We start from the raw sequence: 19,790 nt of genomic DNA on the forward strand, positions 1-19,790 counted from the left end.
TTAACGCAGCGCTGCGGCACAGGGATGGCCACTGGTAAGGACACGCGGGAGCCGAGCACAGCTCATTAGACACGCACCAAATGTTTGGCGCTGCTGCGGCTGTTGACCAGCAGTGACCATTCAGCCATGAATCGCTCTTTGATTTGGCCAAAAAGGGAGAAAGTCCTGCCCAGTTTTATTTGCAGGATATGTATTGAGTACACCTCAAGAAAATATCTATAAATAATATGTTTTACCAGCTTAAATGGGTGAATAGAAGAAGTCTTAATAAGCTACAGATCAACATCAGTCTTTATACATATTTTATTCCCTACTAAACTTAATTTCGCTTATTATTTCTCTGAGTGTATCTATCCAGACTTATGTTTGCATGTTTGTAATTTCATTATCCTTTTGTTTCGAGGGATTTCAGGGGCTATCTGCTCGCTTTCTGCTTGACTGATTTATGGTCTATATTTATTTTTATACATTGTTTTATTTTTATGATTCGTTTCGTGTCTCGGTTTGGGTTTTCCCTCGCTGGCTCTCGCCTATTCGATAAGCCTCATTTAGTTTTTATTTACTTTTGGGGAAAAACCCTCGCTCCTCACTCGTCGCCTACCAATTCATACTCCATTCAGGCGTATTCATTTTGATTGCGTCCCACTTTAGGCACACACCATAAGCTCTACAATATCTACTATAGAACGAACATATATAGTTGAATGCGAATGTGTCCGGGGGTTTGGTTTAATTATAAGCAAATTGTTTGCCCCATTTACACATGAACCGCCGCGACGGTTCCTTTTGTTTATTTTGAAATGTTTGCCAGCTCATTATACGTATAATTGGGTATGCGAAGGACATGGGTGATATTTAATAATTGAATAATTTATGAAATGAGCTTATAATTTTACCAACAAGGTCTCCCCCCCCCCCCTCCCGTTTTAAGGAAAATGAGTATTGATTATTTTTCCTCCTTACTTGTTGTTTACTGGTTAAAAACTGGAAAAACACATGGCCTCGAACGGGTGGCAATTAGCTCTCTTGGCCAAGTGCCTGCAGTCATAATTAAGTTCATTTCGACCCGAGACTGCAGTGACAGAAAAAACATACCAAAACTGAACGGAAAATAAATCAATTTCGAGTTGGGGAAAAAAAACTGGCTGAAATTTAGCAAATGCCAAGCTCACTACTTCTCAATGCGTACAAAGGAAAAAAGACCGACATCAATACGCCAAATTAAGGCATTTGAAAAACAAAATTGCAGCGGCCGTCGCCCAATTTGGACAGGTGCTCAGTGTCTCTTGCTTCTCTATTTTTGCAGTCGCAATTGCGAAAACTCGTTTCGGTGGGGTTCCCCTGCTCTCCTCTGGGTTCAATGCCTGCCTATTGCCAGCGGCCAGCAAATTGATTTGAAAATGAACCAAGCAACCAACCAACCAAGCGAGCCAGCGAGTGAATGAACGTAGGAATTATCCAAGCCAAGCCAAGCCACTAGCATTTCCATTGATTTTTCACTTTCTCTCCCGGCTTTTAGAGTTCGTTTTGTAATTATTGTTTGGGGAATTATTATAGTCAATTACGTTTTATAACTTGGCAGATCGCTTTCAGTGAGGTGTGAAAGACTTTCCAGTGGAAAAGTCAATGGTTCATAAATTACTATATTTTGTAACTTGTGAATGGAAATGAATTGAAATATACATAAATAAAACTCTTTAAAGAGCAAGAGAAATCATTCATACAATTTTCTTTTATATTTTGCGATATATTCGAGGACAACTTCACGTCTCTCCTCAATTCAATTAAAATCACTTGAAACTTTTTCGCTATTTCAGCAATAAACATTTCCCAAACTCCTAGTAATACAAGAAATTGTGTCTCGAAATGACATTTCGAATATTTGTCAAGTGAAAATCACAGGCAATGATAATATTTTCAGCTATTTTTGGCGATTGGGCACGTACACGACTGACTTTGATGACCCAATAAGGAGGGGCGGCTATAACAATTGTGGCAGTGTCTGTCTGAGAAGTAAACTCATATGTAACAAACAAGCAGCAACAGCAACAGCACACAATGAAATGAGAATTAAGGACACCATTCTGTTATATAATTGCGTTTGAAGGAAATTTTAAATTGAATTCAATGAAAATGCGAAACTCGGTTCTGCCTCGCTCCTCCCCTCTGGTAGATTGGGTTAAAAGCAACAGAGTTGACAGCGACAAGAGAATTCAATCAACCTGGCTACCCCCAAAGGGGCAAGGGTCACTGGGTACACGAGGTGTGCCATAAAATGGGGCTGTTGGGGCATATAATTTAATTACACATTGAGGAGGGGGTGGACACATGGCACACACCGAAACCGGATTTAATGGGTGCCACGTGAATGTGAGAAATATGACATATTATCAGCCAGTTAACCCTCCTCTCATCTTTTACAGATCAAGTTCTTGAAGACCAAAGAAGGCACCGCCATGGTGCAAATGGGCGATTCCGTGGCCGTTGAGCGCTGCGTACAGCACTTGAACAACATTCCCGTGGGCACTGGCGGCAAAATACAGATCGCATTCTCCAAGCAGAATTTCCTATCCGAGGTGATCAATCCGTTCTTGCTGCCGGATCACACACCCAGCTTCAAGGAGTATACCGGCTCCAAGAACAATCGTTTCCTATCGCCGGCCCAGGCCAGCAAGAATCGCATTCAACCACCGAGCAAGGTAAGAGATCGGATTAGTTTGGAGTATTAGGACAATATTGATAATTCCTGGTTACAGATTTTGCACTTCTTCAACACACCACCCGGATTGACCGAGGACCAGCTTATTGGTATCTTCAATATCAAGGATGTGCCGGCCACATCGGTGCGCCTGTTCCCCTTGAAGACCGAGCGCTCGTCCTCTGGACTGATTGAATTCCCCAACATCTCGCAGGCTGTGTTGGCCATAATGAAGTGCAACCATCTGCCTATTGAGGGTAAAGGTGAGATAGTGTTGTGTTTAAGTGTTATTCAAAAGATGAAAAGAATGTCAAATTTATATGTGGCCACCAATGAAAACCAAACCAAACCAAACCAAACCAAACCAACCAATCAACCCACCCACCCACTTACCAACCTCCCCCTCAAAAACCAAACCAAACACAAAATTCTCTCTTCTCTGTTGCCCCAGAACACGCCCCAATAAGTAGGCAACATAAATTTTTGTTTTTCTCCTGCTCCTCGAGAAACTCCCAGCTGAACGGCAACCAAAAGTTTGGCAGCTATTTTCCATGGCCTTTCGACTTTTGGCTGTTGTGCAGCAGCAAAAGCAGCAAGCAGCCGCCGCACATCAAATTCACACCCAAAAGCACACACCCCCAGCCAGTACCACTTGTCCTGCCCCCGCAATGCAAACTTTAACCTCTCCTTGTTTCTTTGCCTGCTCTTTTTCGGGCCAAAAGAACTTTTTGGTTACGCGCGCTGGCTGCGTTGAAAATTTTAATTTGGTAATTAAGATAAACAATTTCAGTTTGCAGTTATTCATAAATGGGTCGCACTCGTTGCTCTAGCCTGGGGCAGCGTTTCGCCAACAATTAGTCCCAGGACTCGCGCGGCTCGGTTACAAATGGGTTGACGACCGATATAAACTTTTCGCATAAATATTTCAGCAGTCGGAGAGAGCTGCGCAGCCCCCAAGCGAATTATATTCCACAAATTCCACAAATTTCCCTAGCTTTTCATGAGCTTGTTTACATGGGCAATAGTCATTTGGCATTCAGATGCGAAATAAGCGCTTGACATTGGCACACCTCAAAAACCGCTTATCGATTGGTAAAGAAAAGTGGCCAACTGGGGAGAGGGTTTCACTTCTATGCTCATGCATAAATTGTCGATATATCCTCGATTTGATTATTTGCCGCTCGGAGGGATGCTCTCGAGTGCATGGTAAATAGTAATTAAAAGTGTAAAGAAGGCAAACACTTGCACACAAATGCATATAGAGCCATGCCATGCCCCAGCAAACACACATGCAAATGGGAATGCAAATGCGAATGCAAATGCAAATGGGAATGGGAATGGGAATGGGAATGCAAGTGCATGTCAATAGCCACACACAGTGCGTACTTTCTGGCAGTGGAATTATGCTGCAAGCAAATATATTGCTCTTTCTCAACCCCCGCAGCAAGGTATGTGTATATTATTATACACATGTCCTTCTAACTGAGTTAACCATTCAGAGCTGGGCTGTAATTCAGGCTCTAATTGCATTGTTCGGGCGGCTCAATTCGTTTTCAAATCCCTTACTTCCATCCTTTCCTTCAGCACCCTTAATTTCCTCACAATCGAAGACTCTTCCTGCCGAATCAATAAAACGAAATTCAAGAATATACAACACTTATACACTATACTACACAATATATAACTTAATGAATATATATATATATACCATATGTGTACCTATTGTCCTATTGTAATTTCTATATGTGTTTTATACCTGCTCTCTCTTTCTCCCCCTCTCTCTCTCTAATGTCAGGCACCAAGTTCCCCTTCATCATGAAGCTGTGCTTCTCCTCTTCGAAGAGCATGAATGGAGCCTGGAACAATGCGACCAGCGAGGGCATGATCGAGAAGGAGAACGAGGTGGACACCAAGGTGGACATCTACAATTGAGATTTGATAACGATTGTGTAAGCAAAGCAAACGACATCCCAGCTTAACTATCACACAATACAGAACCACCATATATAATATATATATACCGATGAAGGAGAAGAAGCATTCGTCGACTGACAAGCAAGAAAAAAACGGAAGATAACAAGCAGGAAATAGACAAAAAAGACAACAACAACAACAGCAGCTTCTTCACGTACCGATAATGGCTTACACACTCGACACAACATCAACAACAACAACATCATCAACATCAACATCAACATCAGCAACATCATCATCCTGAAGAAAGATCGCTGCGACAGTAACTGATGATTATCCGAAAACGAATTGAATACGGCAAATTGATTACAATTACCAAGAACAATTAACAATTAACTAACTAAAACACTTTAGATGACAGCAGTGCGACAGCTAGATGTCCTAGCTAGTAACCAAGCATCGCAAACGCATGTAACTTTTCTACGAGCCATTTTTGCATAGACTTACTGAATTCACCCCAAAAGACAATTCAGCTTATTACTATGACAATGCAGCCTATGTACGATATGGCCTCGTTCAAAAGCCAAAACAGGATAATGAACACACAATTCTTGATATGATGTATACACGTACACACCACATTACATTACATCCCATTATATTACATGCGTTTGTGTTGGATAGAACAACAACAACAACAACAAAACATGCAAAAAAAAAATGCAAAAGCAAAACAAAAAATTTAATTGTTATTATTGTTATAAAGAGAAGATGAAGAAGCATTAGGACTTTCTCACAACAACAAAAAAAGTAAAAATAAAAGAAGAAATCCAACCAATTGTAAACTATGATGTAATGCTTGATTGATACAAAAACCCCAATACAAACATAAACCAAAAACAAGAATAAAAATGATTAAAATTGTAACTACTAAAGAAATTCCCTGCACCTGATCCTATATCCTTCCATAATCCCCTCAATTCCCATAATCCCCCAATTGTCCCCCTGGCAGACACTTCTGTATAGTTATATATGTGTAATATGATTTCGATTCGGATACGAGTGTATTTATGTAACAAAAAGATACATTTCTTTGGACAATATTTCGACAAGTATTCGGGCGTGAGAAAAAGTCTTAACAAACAACAATAAATATTTATTGCAAGGATATAATATTTGTGTAAATTAAAACCAAAAATTTAGCAATTTTAAATAAAATTTATTAATTTTAGTTATGCAAAACAAAAACAAATAAGAAAAGAAAAACGAAACGAAACAAACTTGCAGCGGCAGTTGATTTTAAATTTCTTACTTTAACGAATATATAAATTACTAACAAACAAGATAGAGAGGAGGGAACCGAAAGGAAATAAAAACTTGCACAAGCCAATGTTTTTACTAATTAAAACAAAACAAGAAAAAGACAAGACGATAAACATAATTTTTGTGCTTAATTTACAAAGTTGAAAAAGGCATAAATTTATATGTAATGAGCTGTATTTGTATTTACATTAAATTTAATTTTAATTTACACTAAATGTAAAAAGCGAAATAACTAAAACAAAAACAAAACAAAAAAACCACAAGCTAAGGCAAAACAAAAGATTAAAAAAACTACAAGAAAATATTTAGTAAGTGCAAATTGAAAAGAGAGAGCATCTAGAGCATAGTTAAGCAGCATCGTTCAGACATGCAGACAGCAAAAAAACATACAACAAACAAAACAACATATTTTTGAGGCGTTTTAAAATTAGAAGACACAGAGCCAAACATTTCAGAACTCCAAGTGAAGTTAGCAAAGCAAAGCTACTACTAAAGATGATGATGGTGAGAGGGCGTATTGCAAATGCGTATAAAAGTAGGCGAAATGTATTGAAAATCAAGATGAAAATTGAGTAAAGAATTCAAATATCAGCAATAAAGCAACGGCAACAACACCATATCAAAGGCGTATGTTAGATTACCTATAATAATAACGAAATTAACATATTAAAAAAAAGATGCAAATAATGTAATACCACGAGAGATGATAACCCATGAGTTCATTTGAGTTGTATGATTTTATGTTTAGGCCCGAAGGTAAGAACTCTGTTACCTTCCGCAGGAAGGTCCTTGTTCTTGATATATATATATATATATATATATATATATATATATATATATAATACATTTGTTTTTATTGCAAATCAACGAATTCACACACAGAGACACTCTCACACACACACACACAATGCTAGGGCCGCTAAACGAATTTTCTTCACACTTCCTGTAGTTCAAGGCTTGACACAATCGTTAGGCTTCCTCCCTTATGTATGAGATCATTCATATTCATTCATTTTATGCTATCGACTAAACTACATATATGTGCAATTTGGGCTTTAAACGAATCTTCGTTTGTTCTATTTAATTTATTGCAATTTTCTCATTTCGTCAACTAGTTCGTGTAATTATTTCAAGTGTCTTTTACAGTCTTAGTTATTATGTAAATTGTTTTTTAATCCTTAACTGTAAAATATTCTTGCTAAAGATTAAGTATTATTGTACTTAATTTTAAAATGATTATCATGGTTTAATGACACAAACGGGAACTAATTATACAGCAAAATGCAAACAATCTCGTTAATAATTAATTATTAAATATTAATTTGTAAGAAGATAAAGCAACAACGATCTTGAAGCTCCTAATTAGATCATAATCGGATCAATAAACCAACCTACTATAATACAATAATATATAATATAAATTTACATAACAAACTTGGTAGCTATTTAATTTACAATTATATATATATACGAATTATAATCAGAATTTTTATTGTTAATAGTTTTATTCGACACTTAACACAATTGATTTTGTGTTTATTCTTTCATATCTTTAATTTTGTATGCGTAAAATAGAGACAAATAAATATATTTATATATTTAGCTGATGGTTTTCGTTCGGCGACTTCAGTTGAATATATAAAGACGTAAACATATATTTATGCGTGTATTTATATATGATTTGTTTTATTTAATATTTAAATTCTGTTGTTATTTTTTAAAGCGTATTTTTTAAGCCCAGAGTTTGTAACATGCGCGCTCATTTTTTGATATAAATATATATATATATATAAATATGTAAAAGTATCTGGCAGTCGCATTTTTATTTTGATCACCCAAAAAAAAAAACACACACACAGTCACACTCCCACACACCATCATCATTGTTTTATGTCATGGTTTTTCTTTTTGTACATTCGAATAGGAATTGAAGCGTGACAAATAACTTGCTTTTGAAACTATAGAGAACTCGCAGAGCATTTAAGGCAAAGTATAGTTTAAAGGCATCCTAAACGCACATCCGATTCATTTACTTTATGGGCATAACGAACAGCAAACTAAAGAAGAGTAAACCTTAACTAAATTATATGCCAAATAATCTATAGTGTTATCCTGAATTTTGAACATATCAAAATTTTGAAGAATTCAAATGTAAGGGCCTGAGTTTTGAAATTATACAATTTAGGCATTATTAATGTGTAAACAAGAAGAAAAGACCCCGAGCACTTTTCAATATTAAAAAACAAAGAAACCAAAAAAGGAAAACTGCAAACAGACATAATCCCTACAATCCTTTACGAAAACGCCAATAAGAATTGTATGTAAGCATATACAGAAACGCAAAAACAAAAACAAACAATATAAGAAACCCAATGATAGACCTAAGACTTAATTTATAATAATAAGTATAATTACTTTAAAGTATTATTTGAAAAAGAACACAATTTAAAAAAAAAAAAAAAACGAAAACCAATTCGATAACTAGGAAAATTGTTTAATTTCCTTTGCGCCTATTTTCTGAAATCGAAATTTAGCAAGAAAATAACCTCTAGTAGCAATTATTTAAATTTAATTTAAACGCATTCGAAATTAAATAAAAGCAAAAATTAGTCAAATTTCGTTAAACAATTTTGTTGAATTGAAACAATCAATTGAAGAGAGATAAATCATTTAAAGGTTGTCAACGACAGACAAGATCTTGTTACGCAGACGAAGGCCTTCCGAGTCCGCTGGCTTTTGCTAATTGCTAATTGCTAATTGCATGTCCTTTTTACGTAGCAGTTCCTTTTTTTATGCGTTCCCATTACGTTTGAATTACGTTTGCAATTGCCTCGTAGTTTTCAACTCCAATAAATATCAAATGCGCATGGGGTACAAGGTAGGTGCTGTGTTTATAAGTAACAACTCACGATTTTCTTGAACTTGTCCACACCCGATCCAAGTAACCAATTGGTTCATTATTCGAAGCCCAAGCCCGCCCATTGTCTTTATTTTTAATAAGTCAACAAATAAAGGTGGGTCGGGCAAGGGCAGGTCCCATTTGGAGTGTAATTTCAACCCGATATTCGTCTTAGTTTCGTCTTATCGAGACACCAAAAACTACACAAATGGACCAGTTTATTCAATACTGAATTGACAACCACCAAGAATCAAAACAAAAACGAGAAACAAAATGAAATTATTAAAATTTGTGAAACCGTCCAATTATGAAACAGCAACAACAGCGACACACCACACCACACACCACACCACACTCACACACGAGTTGAAAACTGGGTACATTAATACTTTAACGAGAGAGTAGGAACCGCCTTGAACGAGAGGTGGTTCTTAAGTGTCTTTCACTGAGCTTTATACTGCGACGAGCGCCTTTGGTTCTCGCTTTTCAACCTATTTTTCCCCTTTTCCATGCCGCAACCACTTGCTTGCCAAATTTGCTAAGACAAACCACACGATCCAGTGAGAGACAGGAGAGCTATAGCCTTTTGTGTTTGCTACAATCGTTTTCTATATATACATATACATATAATATAATATATGTATCTTTAGTTTGAATTTGATACAACCCCGAGAGGCAAATGAGAAACACTAAACAAAACAAGAACTTTGTACACCGAAACGAATTCATAATAATCTAAAAGTGCATGTGCATAACGAGAACAAAGAATAACAACAACTAAAGGATAAACGAAAAACCAAATAAAAAATACAAAAAAAAACTATGAAAACGAAAAATAAATGAACAAAATGAGCAACTACAACTATATTCTTATAGGCTTATAGTTTATACTTACATACACACATACAAATACTTATATACATAAATATTTATATATAAATATATATATATAGATATATATATCTGAGATCATAACATACATAGTAATACAACACCACATCCACATACATATATACATACATATATACATTCGAGTATAGTTTTTAATAAAACAAGAGGAGGAGAGAGTAATGGGAAAGGAGTCTCGGCGCGAGTCAATTTTAAACGCAAGAAAAGAATCTTAAAAATACGAAAAAACCAAGCGCAAAATATAAACAAAGAGTTACTTTGACGTTATGAGTAATGCAATTACATGTTTGAGAAGCGAATACTTACATAATTACACCACAAATTACACCAACTACACACCGGGCACGGCACAGACACAGACAACCATACAGACACTTAAACAGACACTAAAACCGACACAGACACAGACACAGACAGACCAAGGACGAAGGCAAGTTTTCGAGGGTGGAGAAATGAACGAACAACTGCATAGTGTAGTCGTACGCGTAATTACTGGTGATAATTTTGAAAAAAAAATCTAATACAAATCAAATAATATGTGTAATTTTAACATAAGCAAATGCTAGCACGTTTGAATTTCCAATAGATGTCTATTATGTATTTAGAGGCGTATATACATAAATATATATATATATTGACGATTCCTTATATAATACACACGTACATACCCAAATGTCTTAGTGTGCGCAAAAGCAAGTGCAAAGCAAAAAAAACGTAAGCCGCAACGCAACGTAAACGTAACGAAATTGCAAGAAACGAAATTCGACGAGACTCAGAGAGAGAGCAAGATCATATTCCCCACGTACAAGTATTAGTGAATTAGGCCTGGTATTTAGCAGACATTATTTAGAACCAACTCTTCCCTAAACATGCAGCATAAATAAGGTACATGCATCCCCCCTCCCCCTCCCACACCAGCAGCAGGTCCGCTCAAGAACCCGGCATTCGGGAGCAGGAACACAAAAGTCCTAAATAATTTATTACCAATTTAAAGCTCCCATCTGCGGACAATTGCATACTTTCGGGCGCCAATTAGTTGTATGTGTGTTTAAGTACGCTACATACATACCTGCGCTCTTGCCCGAAGGATTTAAAGGAAACGCACACACGCACACAAGAACACCCGTTACAACGTGTGATATATAATTTCGACAAACACACACACACTCTCCATCCCTCCCCCTCCACCAGGCATCCTGAAAACCACTAATAATAGCAATGTTAATATGCAATTTAGTTGAATTTTCGTTGATCGGTTTAATTTAGTTTAGTTTAGTTAAGTGTTTAGTTTAGTTAGTTCATACTTTAATTTAGGGTTTGCTGTGTGGCGGAAATGGGTTCGAACACCGACTCGCACCCACACTTACACTTGTTAAACTAATCCACCGAATAAATACAATCTCATTAACTAAATTTAATAACGCAATTAACGCATAATACCAGCAACAGCAACTCTGCCGTTTCCGCCCCGAGAGCCTTGTGTTGTTTTAATTGTGTTTTTTTCTTTTGGTGTACGGGGAGCGCGTATGAACGGGCTATATGTGTACTCATTATTTTCATTTACCTGGGACGCGACTGTGCTGAGTGCTCGCGCTTTAGCATACTTGTAGGCAGGGCCTAAGAAAAGGGAAAAGTCAATACCGAAGAAATATCGAATACCGCGATTAGAGACAATTTTAAATCGAACCTTCTAAGTGTTTAGTTGAAGAATCGTTAACGCATTCGTATATGCTAATAAGTGTAATAAGCTAGTAATGTGGAATAGCGAAGCAAAATAATTTACATCTAATACTCCAACAACATAACACTCTAGCGGCGATCTAACTGGCGAATGAAAATCTCCCAGGATAACGCCTGAAAGAAGGCAATCCCCGAAGATTTGCATTCCCCTTTAAGAGTCCCGCATATTTACATTAACATTACACACACTCGGACAACACAAAAAACTTATACATTATATACTATAAGTACACTTATAACATAACTACATACATACATACATACATACATACATACACATTTATACATACATAAACGCATACAGAGATACTTACATATGTATAAGCCTATGGAATGCAACATAATCACAGCAAAAAGTCCTTTTGATAACCGATTTTTGACTACTTATGTACGAACTACTTTTTTGACAAACAATTCTGCGTCGCATTTACACACAGGCACACAGACATAATCAGCCGTTATATATACATATATATATGCAGCCGATACATGCATACAGACATATATATATACATACATATATACGTTTATATCGATATATACACACATCAATCTTATCAGAAGAAGGAAATACCAAAATACCGAGCGAAAATATCATGTACTGCACAGCAAACAAATTTGCGAAAACAAAAAACGAAAAACAGGAAAAACAATAACACACACAAACACAGTCGAAATACACACAGATACACAACACACACACAAACGAGTAATGGACACAATGAACCACAAATTATTAGCAACTATTCAAAACTACTATTTATTAAATGTTGTTAGCATCAGAAACCAAGAATAAGCAAATTATAAATCGCTGTAGTGCAAATGCAAAACAAAAAACCTAAGAACAAACGATAAAATTGTAAAACCATCATTGAAACTTATTTATTTTTAAGCCAAGCGTTGCAGCAAAAAAAAAAAACAAAAAACGAAACAAATTAAAAAAAAAAAAACAAGAAAAATCTCAAACATAAAAACAGCGCCACTTGAACAAGAATCCACAACAAAAACAAACAGTACATAAAATACAATTCTTTGATCTTAAAACCAGAAAACCCAAAAACGAAAAACAAATAAATGAAAAACTTAAACTTATACACAAAAAAGAAACTCGAATGAAAACTTTGTTTTATTTAACAACAATTAGTCCCCGCAGTTACAACTTTTAACAATTTCTCTCAACTCTCTCACCACTAATACTCACCTATACTTTTGTCATATTTGCAGTTTAGCAACAACAACAACAACAACAACCAAAACAACAACAACATCAACAACACTCCAACAAGTACAGCTAGTACAGTTAGTGGCAACATCTACAATAACAACAACAACAACAAGCACCTCAGTCACCAAGTCCCCTCAAAATAAAATCAATAAAATAAAAAAAAAAAAAAACAACAACCAATCCAATCAACAAGAACAAACAACAACAACAACTACAGAACCAACAACAATATCAATAAGTTTAGAGAGCAAAAATCGCGAAGCATTAAAAACAAAACAGAGCTCCATTTAAATTAATTTCATTGCGTAAAATAGTTTGCTAATTTTGTTGACCCATTGGAATATAAATACATACATATTTAGTTAGCCACTTTTCAGTTGCTTGCTGCATGTGGTAAGTAATCGTAGTAACTAACTAACTAGTTGAAACCACTAATGCTCACACATCAGAGGTACATAATTAAAGAGCCACAAAACAAATAGATTCAGACATAACATTTTCATTTGGTTTCTATTTAGAGTAAATCATTTTGAAAACAGCGATTAGTAATGAAGTAATCCTGTTTAAAGGTTTCTTTAGCAGTTTTAATTAATTTATAATAGTAGCAAAACATCACATTACTTTCCCCTGCTCATTTCTAATAAGTACTTCACCCACAATCAAATTATTATTACCCACTGGGTTGTAAAGCAGAATAACCCCATCTATAATCTAATTAACTCTGAACCCACCCGCTCCGTCAAAATTAATTCAATGCCATGCATAAACAAAATCACAATGAAATTCCGTAAATTGGCAAACAAATTACAGATTCCGCAAAATACACACAGCCCAGCATTATTGTGATTTACAATTCGTTGGGATAATGGCAATGGGGTTTACCTTAAAGTTATGCCAGAAATTTTAAACAGTTTTTGCCACCGCCAAGGGATTTCTTGAAAACTTAGGCAGCGGTTGCCTCTTACTTTGAAAACTGGTTAACTCGATGCCGGGGGGCCGCTTTTCGAATTTTCCGACTTTTCCGCCTGACCGATTTTGTGAAATTGCATTTAACAATGTTTAATTAAAAGGACTGACCGCCGGCCCTGTCTTCCGACCTGCTTAATCTGGCCAGAAAACTTTTTCTTGCGACCAACAAGGCGAACAATGTCGAAGGACGAGGGAGAGGGTCAATTGGGGGCAAGGAGATACATTTATCACAGGACTCGGACACACATACGTGTGGCATTCCATCCGGGGCACCAATTCGACCCGTTCAATCCTGGGGCAGCTAAATGCCTAAGCCACATCCTGTCCGATTCCCTTTGTCTGAGCTTCAAGCTCAATAAATTATTTACTTAAGCCGAAGTTTATGTAAAGTAGCGGATTCTCTCCATTGGTCCTCTCTAATCCTTTGTCTATTATTTCATTTCCCAGGCGGGGGCAAGACGACCCAGGAAAAACCGAGCGACTTACACAAATATTCCATTTAAAATGCATTGCCTTTTCCCCGAACCCAAACGATGCCTATTCCAATCCCGATTCCTTTGGCTCCGTTGGCTTTAGCATCGGGCTAACGAGGTGGCTCAGGTCCTGGCCCTTTGTGTCAGCCTCCTAATGGGCACGGCGTGTATTTATCTATGCTCTATTTATTCCGTTTCAGCCGAGACCACAAACACACAATGGACCGAGTACAAATGCAGCTCTGTTCTTTATTTATCTGTCGGGATTAATATTATTTGAGTCATTTTTTGTGTTGTCCTGCAGTTGGCGTTAAATTGCATGTCGCATGTCCTGCGCTGCGGCCATTGATTGATGGCAGTTGCCGGAGCTCAGCGGCCATGACAAATGCCAAATTGTTTATCTAGCAAACCAAGTAAAATAGTTTCAAATAAATAAATTGCTGTGGCAAACAAGCATAAAATGTTCACTTAAATCAATTTGTGTGACCTGGCCAGGCTTCGTTCTCGGTTCTATGCCGGATTTTTCCCTAAAATTGAGCTTTCAGCGGCCCTATCTTCATTTAGCTTCGCTTAGGGACTCACACTCGAACGAACATCTCTGTAGACTAGAACCCGAAGAGCTTATTCACCAGGACACATCTGGAGGCATTACTCTCACGTTTTGAAATGAAAGTAAAAAGGGACCAATCCTTAGTTGCTGACTTATTATTTTGCAATTGTCTCGCCATTGATTACGACTTTGGTTCGGATTACACTCGCAGCCACGCCACATGACACCGATATACCAGATTTAACATATAGCCTTGATATATACATACAAATATGTACGTTCTTGCTAAGATGGAATAATAATACAAAATAATAATAATACGCTCGCTTTAAACTTGAAAATTGTAAATATCGAAGCACAAAAATTGTAAATTGAAACTGTTTGGACATGGTTTGAAAGAAAACCTGAGGTTAAAGCGCCTGCATTTATCATGTAGAGTGTGTAAATACATATACACGGGTCAGGAGAGGAGAGTCATTGCTTTGTATAGTTTGTTTTGTATTTTTATAAATGCGTTGCAATCGAGGAGGAGTATTAGTGTTAAAGGCACACCAATTGTAAAGAAACCAAGTCTCACCACCACGTGTGTATAAATATGATTAATCGTTACTCATTAATGGAAATAAGCAAATGGGTCCATATGTTAGATGGAAACGGAAACAAGACGTTGTCGTTCTCGAATAAGTTGCTCAATTTGCTTCGCAAAGTGATTTACCAAGTTCTTCATCCTCTATTTTCATAAGCATTGAAAACCGATAATATATGTACTCTAGTTGTAAGCTAATTATAATAGTTATAAAAGTGCAACTAATGTTGAAACCTTAACGTAAACCATAAATGTTAACGATAACAATAAATAACACCAATTCAATGATTGGGCACACTCACATACACACACAGTGTTTGAAAGCTTAGTGTCAATTGTCTCTCAATTATTTTAGAAAATGTGCACAATAACTATTGCAGAAATATACATAGCTGCTTAACACCTACATATAGATAGAATTACAGGTAGACTATATATATATAGATATGTAACTGCACCACAGAAACTTTTATTTACAATTCCGGTGTAGTTGGAACTCTGATTTACGTACTTAAGAGAAGAGAAGTTCGGCCCCATGTGGCCCACGAACGATGAACGATGATCCTAATGTCAATTTCAAAGTAAAACTTAACTGTAGTTGTGTAACATACATGGCAATTAAGTACCAAATACTCCATATTGAATGTAATATTAGCGTGTAAGCTAGGATAATGCATACTTCATGTGCAAATCGAGTTACTTTAGCCCGCCAAAAACGCCGAATGCCAATTATTCGCATCAATTCGTACGTACGAACGCCCGACAGCAATTTCAGCAATTATTCAGCTCAATGTGGCACTAATAGATGCACCTTTTCCCAAGGGTCCTATTTGGTATGTACATATGCCACACACCAACACCCCACACCCGACAAACATACATAGCATTATTGTATAAACGTTGAAAGAACGAAGCAATTTGAAAAGCGTGACTTAGACTTTTTTCCTCACAAAACAAAAGGAGATTCAAATGTGATTTTGCTATACAAGAAAACTGCGACGCGAGAGAAAGAGCAGTAATCGGAAAAGAAAGTAAAACAAAACGAAACGAAACAAAAGAAAACAATTTGAATTAAATTAAATGTACATGTTAGATACCATGGCTACTGTCGATGGTTTTTCTTTGGTACTTTCGTTCTTGCAGTCCCGTAGGCATATCCCCCATCCTGTTTGAGATTTTGTGTAGGTGTAGCATACTTATGCGGGCTGCCCGAGTCGACTCATGCCGCCAGAGCCTTACTCTAAAACTGTAACTCTAAACGTAACTCTGTCTTGCTGTTTGCCGCATTTTAATTGAAATACTTTCGTTTACAATTCGTTTCACTGACTAAATGTATAAATGGAGTCCAAATAAAAGCCACCGCCTCTATTTCTAAACTTAGAGAGAATTGTGAACAAATTGTGTCTATATACTATAGTACATATACATACATACATACATAACGACAACTACAATTATGAAAAAGATGGAGAAAAAAAACCTAATGCTATATGTATGTATGTAACGTAGGATATACAAAAAGATACATGCATTATACATATATGAATGTATTATTCAAGATAGTTATATACAGCATATACACAGATATTATACCTATATACCGTGCATGAATAACTATTGAACTATATACATACGTGTAGATATATACAACATACGAGATAATACCGATACGCTAATCCTTTTGGACAACTTTTTCGATGTTGCAACTACATACGTGTGTAGGTGTGCGCGGCACTGCACTGCGCGAAAAAAGATAGAGAAAGTGAGTGAGTGAGGGAGGGAGAGCAGTGCATTGCGGTGCCAACAACCATTATTAGTAGGCGAATTGTAAATTGTGGTGCAACCTGGTCGAGTATAAAAAGCCAAATTAAACGAATACTGAGATCCAAAGCGGACGTTAGACAGCAGCTGTTGCGAATCCAGTCCCTCTATATCTTCTCCAGACCTGAGTTTCCTTAGCAAGGCTTCTCCCTAGCAAGCTCCACTTCCCAAAGTCAATCCCCAAGACCCACCAGATGCTCTTCCAAAGGCGCCCTTCCCTTCCAGCTGTATCCGACCGAAGATGATGCCATCACACTATAAGAGACGCTCTTCTAAACGCTGACTGCAGATTACCACCATGTTAAAAACAACTAAAACTATAACTAAACCGAAAACAAAAAACAGAAAACCGAAAAAACAGAATGAGAGTCAAGTCCTAAGCTAGCACAAGCATATTTTAGAGGCAGTTACTGGGCTAAAAAGCGAACCACGATCTATCTCCGTGGCTAACTTCTGGCAGAGAATCGGCGCTCATCAGAATCGTACTAAACAATTAGAGTGTATAGCGCATAAAGTATATTTTATTAGTAGCGAAATTTAATGATAACGATAACGATAACGATAACGATAATGGTAAAAGTAACAGAACAGCAAAGGGTGCGGGAGTAAATGTTAAACAAAACTTAAATGAATTAATAATAAATATTATACCTAGCTGTAAGTGTCTATTGAAGATCATTGCAAACCTAACACAAGAAATGGCAATTCAACCAACAAAATGTTGTTAAGTTTTCCGCTTTATGTGTCAAATTAGCTAAAGATTGTAATTAACATAAAAATGCTTAAAAACGAATAATACAAGAAAGTTACGATAACCGAACGAATAACCAAAGGGGGCTAACTCATTTTGAACTGTTGGCGCATGATTTTAATTGTAAAGAAATTATTTAGTTATACAACATTTGTGCTTAAAAGAGAGATTTTATTTATCTTTTAATAAACTAAGAAAAATGAAGAAAAACCCAAAAAATCCGTAAACCAAAGAGAGAACTTTAAACGAAACCGAAGCCTCCCAAGCAGGCCATTAAACACACATTTCTAAACGTAATTCCCCAACCAAATGCTAAACGCGGGAACTTGCCGAATCTGATCAAGGTACTTCCGGTACCAAAAAAAAAACAAAAACAAAACAATAATAACTAACAGAGAAATGGAATATTATGAAAAAAACTCTATGCAGACAAATATTGTAACAGCAACCGAAAAACCAATTTCAAACGCGACAAAAGTAAATAAAAATAAATATTAAATTAAAACCGAGAACTTTCATTTCACGTTGACTGCCTGGGTGCCTCCCTACCTCCCCGGGATTCGTTAATTCATTTCGCAAATACCTCCTGCTGACTGTTATCCCTGGAGGAGGAGTGTCAGGATGGGGCACGGAAACCCCGTCCCCGTCCCCCACGTTGGCTTATCCAAAGTTCAAAATCCGCGTGATTGCAACAGCAACGCGTGGGGGCAGAAACTTTTGCGCTTCTGCCGCTGCTGCTGTTGCTTCCATCCTGGGCATCCGCATCCGCATCCTTATCCGCAAAGCGGGTGTTTTTGCTGGTGACATCCTTGTGGCACAAGAGGTCGCATTAATTTCCCCACATCAAACTGTGCTGTTATGCCAGCGGTTTCCAAATGCACAGATATGTTATGCGATCAAGCAGGGGATGGAGAAATGGAGCTACAAATATTAGTATTGGCCAAAATTGCACAGAGAGAATGGAGGGAGGAGTCCATGGGTAAGGTAAGTTTTTACACGTTAAAAAAACGCGGTGTATATATATATATATATATATATATCCTTGACATTAATTTCAACTCTAAATTTGCGTTAATTACTCAATTGCGATTTTTTCCATAATGAGTATTGGTTGCCAATATATTTTAGTATCAATAAACTGAATAGCTGCTTAAGGATCTATGCAAGTTTGACCACTCTACCGTAAAGCTGTCATAGAAACGATTCTTTAATTTCTAGAAAATATATAGAAAACCTCTACATATAAAATACTCTGGTAAATTTAAGAAAGGCCCCTCATTTCCCCCCAATATTTATCTGCGTGTAAAGATGCTCATGCCAATGAAAATAAAACTATTGAGCAACACCACCATTCTCCTGGTAATTTTGATATTTTCAGAATGCAATGTTTCACTATCTCAACTGTCATGTTCTGGGACAGCCCATAATAATAATAACAAAAAAAGAGCAGACAATTAATATTGTTCACTGTCAAAGCATGGCACTTAACATGGAGTAGATTGCATCTGAATGGCCGGTTGCGTGGTCAATATGCAACTACTCGATGGAGGAGGATGGTCTTTGCAACTTCTAATTGACTTGCCTAGTTCAGAGGCAAATGTCTTCATTAGTTTAATTGCAAACATTATTATTGCTGGCCAGAAGATGCACTTGAATGCGCGCAAGGATCGGGCTGGAAGGGAAAGGACTCGACTCGTTTAGCGAACTAACGGCTCTTGGTCAAAAGGGAGAGATAATGAGGTAAAAGGCCAAAGGGAGAGAAGGAAAAGGCATGAAAACAAAGCGCATTTTCATTGTTTTTTCCACGTTTCGTGAATTTTTCCGCCTCTTGTTGGCCGCTGCATAAAATAGTTAAATTATACGGATTGAAGGAAATCTCTGGCAGCTGCCAAAATGCCAAGCAGTTGGCTAAGTGGGTAAACTTTCGCCGGA

General features: G+C 36.9%; 2 protein-coding genes across 41 annotated transcripts in view; one reads left to right on the plus strand and one right to left on the minus strand.

Annotated features, from left to right (window-relative positions):
- Positions 1-18,363, plus strand: part of sm (heterogeneous nuclear ribonucleoprotein L) — a 128,302-nt gene extending 109,939 nt beyond the window's left edge. For all 37 annotated transcript variants that reach the window (XM_086828375.1, XM_020946250.2, XM_086828359.1 and 34 more), the window contains 3 exons: positions 2,424-2,699; positions 2,757-2,961; positions 4,494-18,363. In XM_086828375.1, the coding sequence (XP_086684501.1) occupies positions 2,424-2,699; positions 2,757-2,961; positions 4,494-4,630 (618 nt within the window). In that variant the 3' untranslated portion in view covers positions 4,631-18,363. The remainder of the gene's footprint in view (positions 1-2,423; positions 2,700-2,756; positions 2,962-4,493) is intronic.
- The window catches only part of TTLL6A (Tubulin tyrosine ligase-like 6A), a 133,564-nt gene that overhangs the window by 100,945 nt on the left and 12,829 nt on the right, over positions 1-19,790 (minus strand). The gene's annotated exons all lie outside the window — the stretch shown is intronic.

Source organism: Drosophila serrata, unplaced genomic scaffold (genome assembly GCF_035046125.1).
Source record: "Drosophila serrata isolate PLE 108 unplaced genomic scaffold, ASM3504612v1 contig_184, whole genome shotgun sequence".
NCBI classification, from domain to species: Eukaryota; Metazoa; Arthropoda; class Insecta; order Diptera; family Drosophilidae; genus Drosophila; species Drosophila serrata.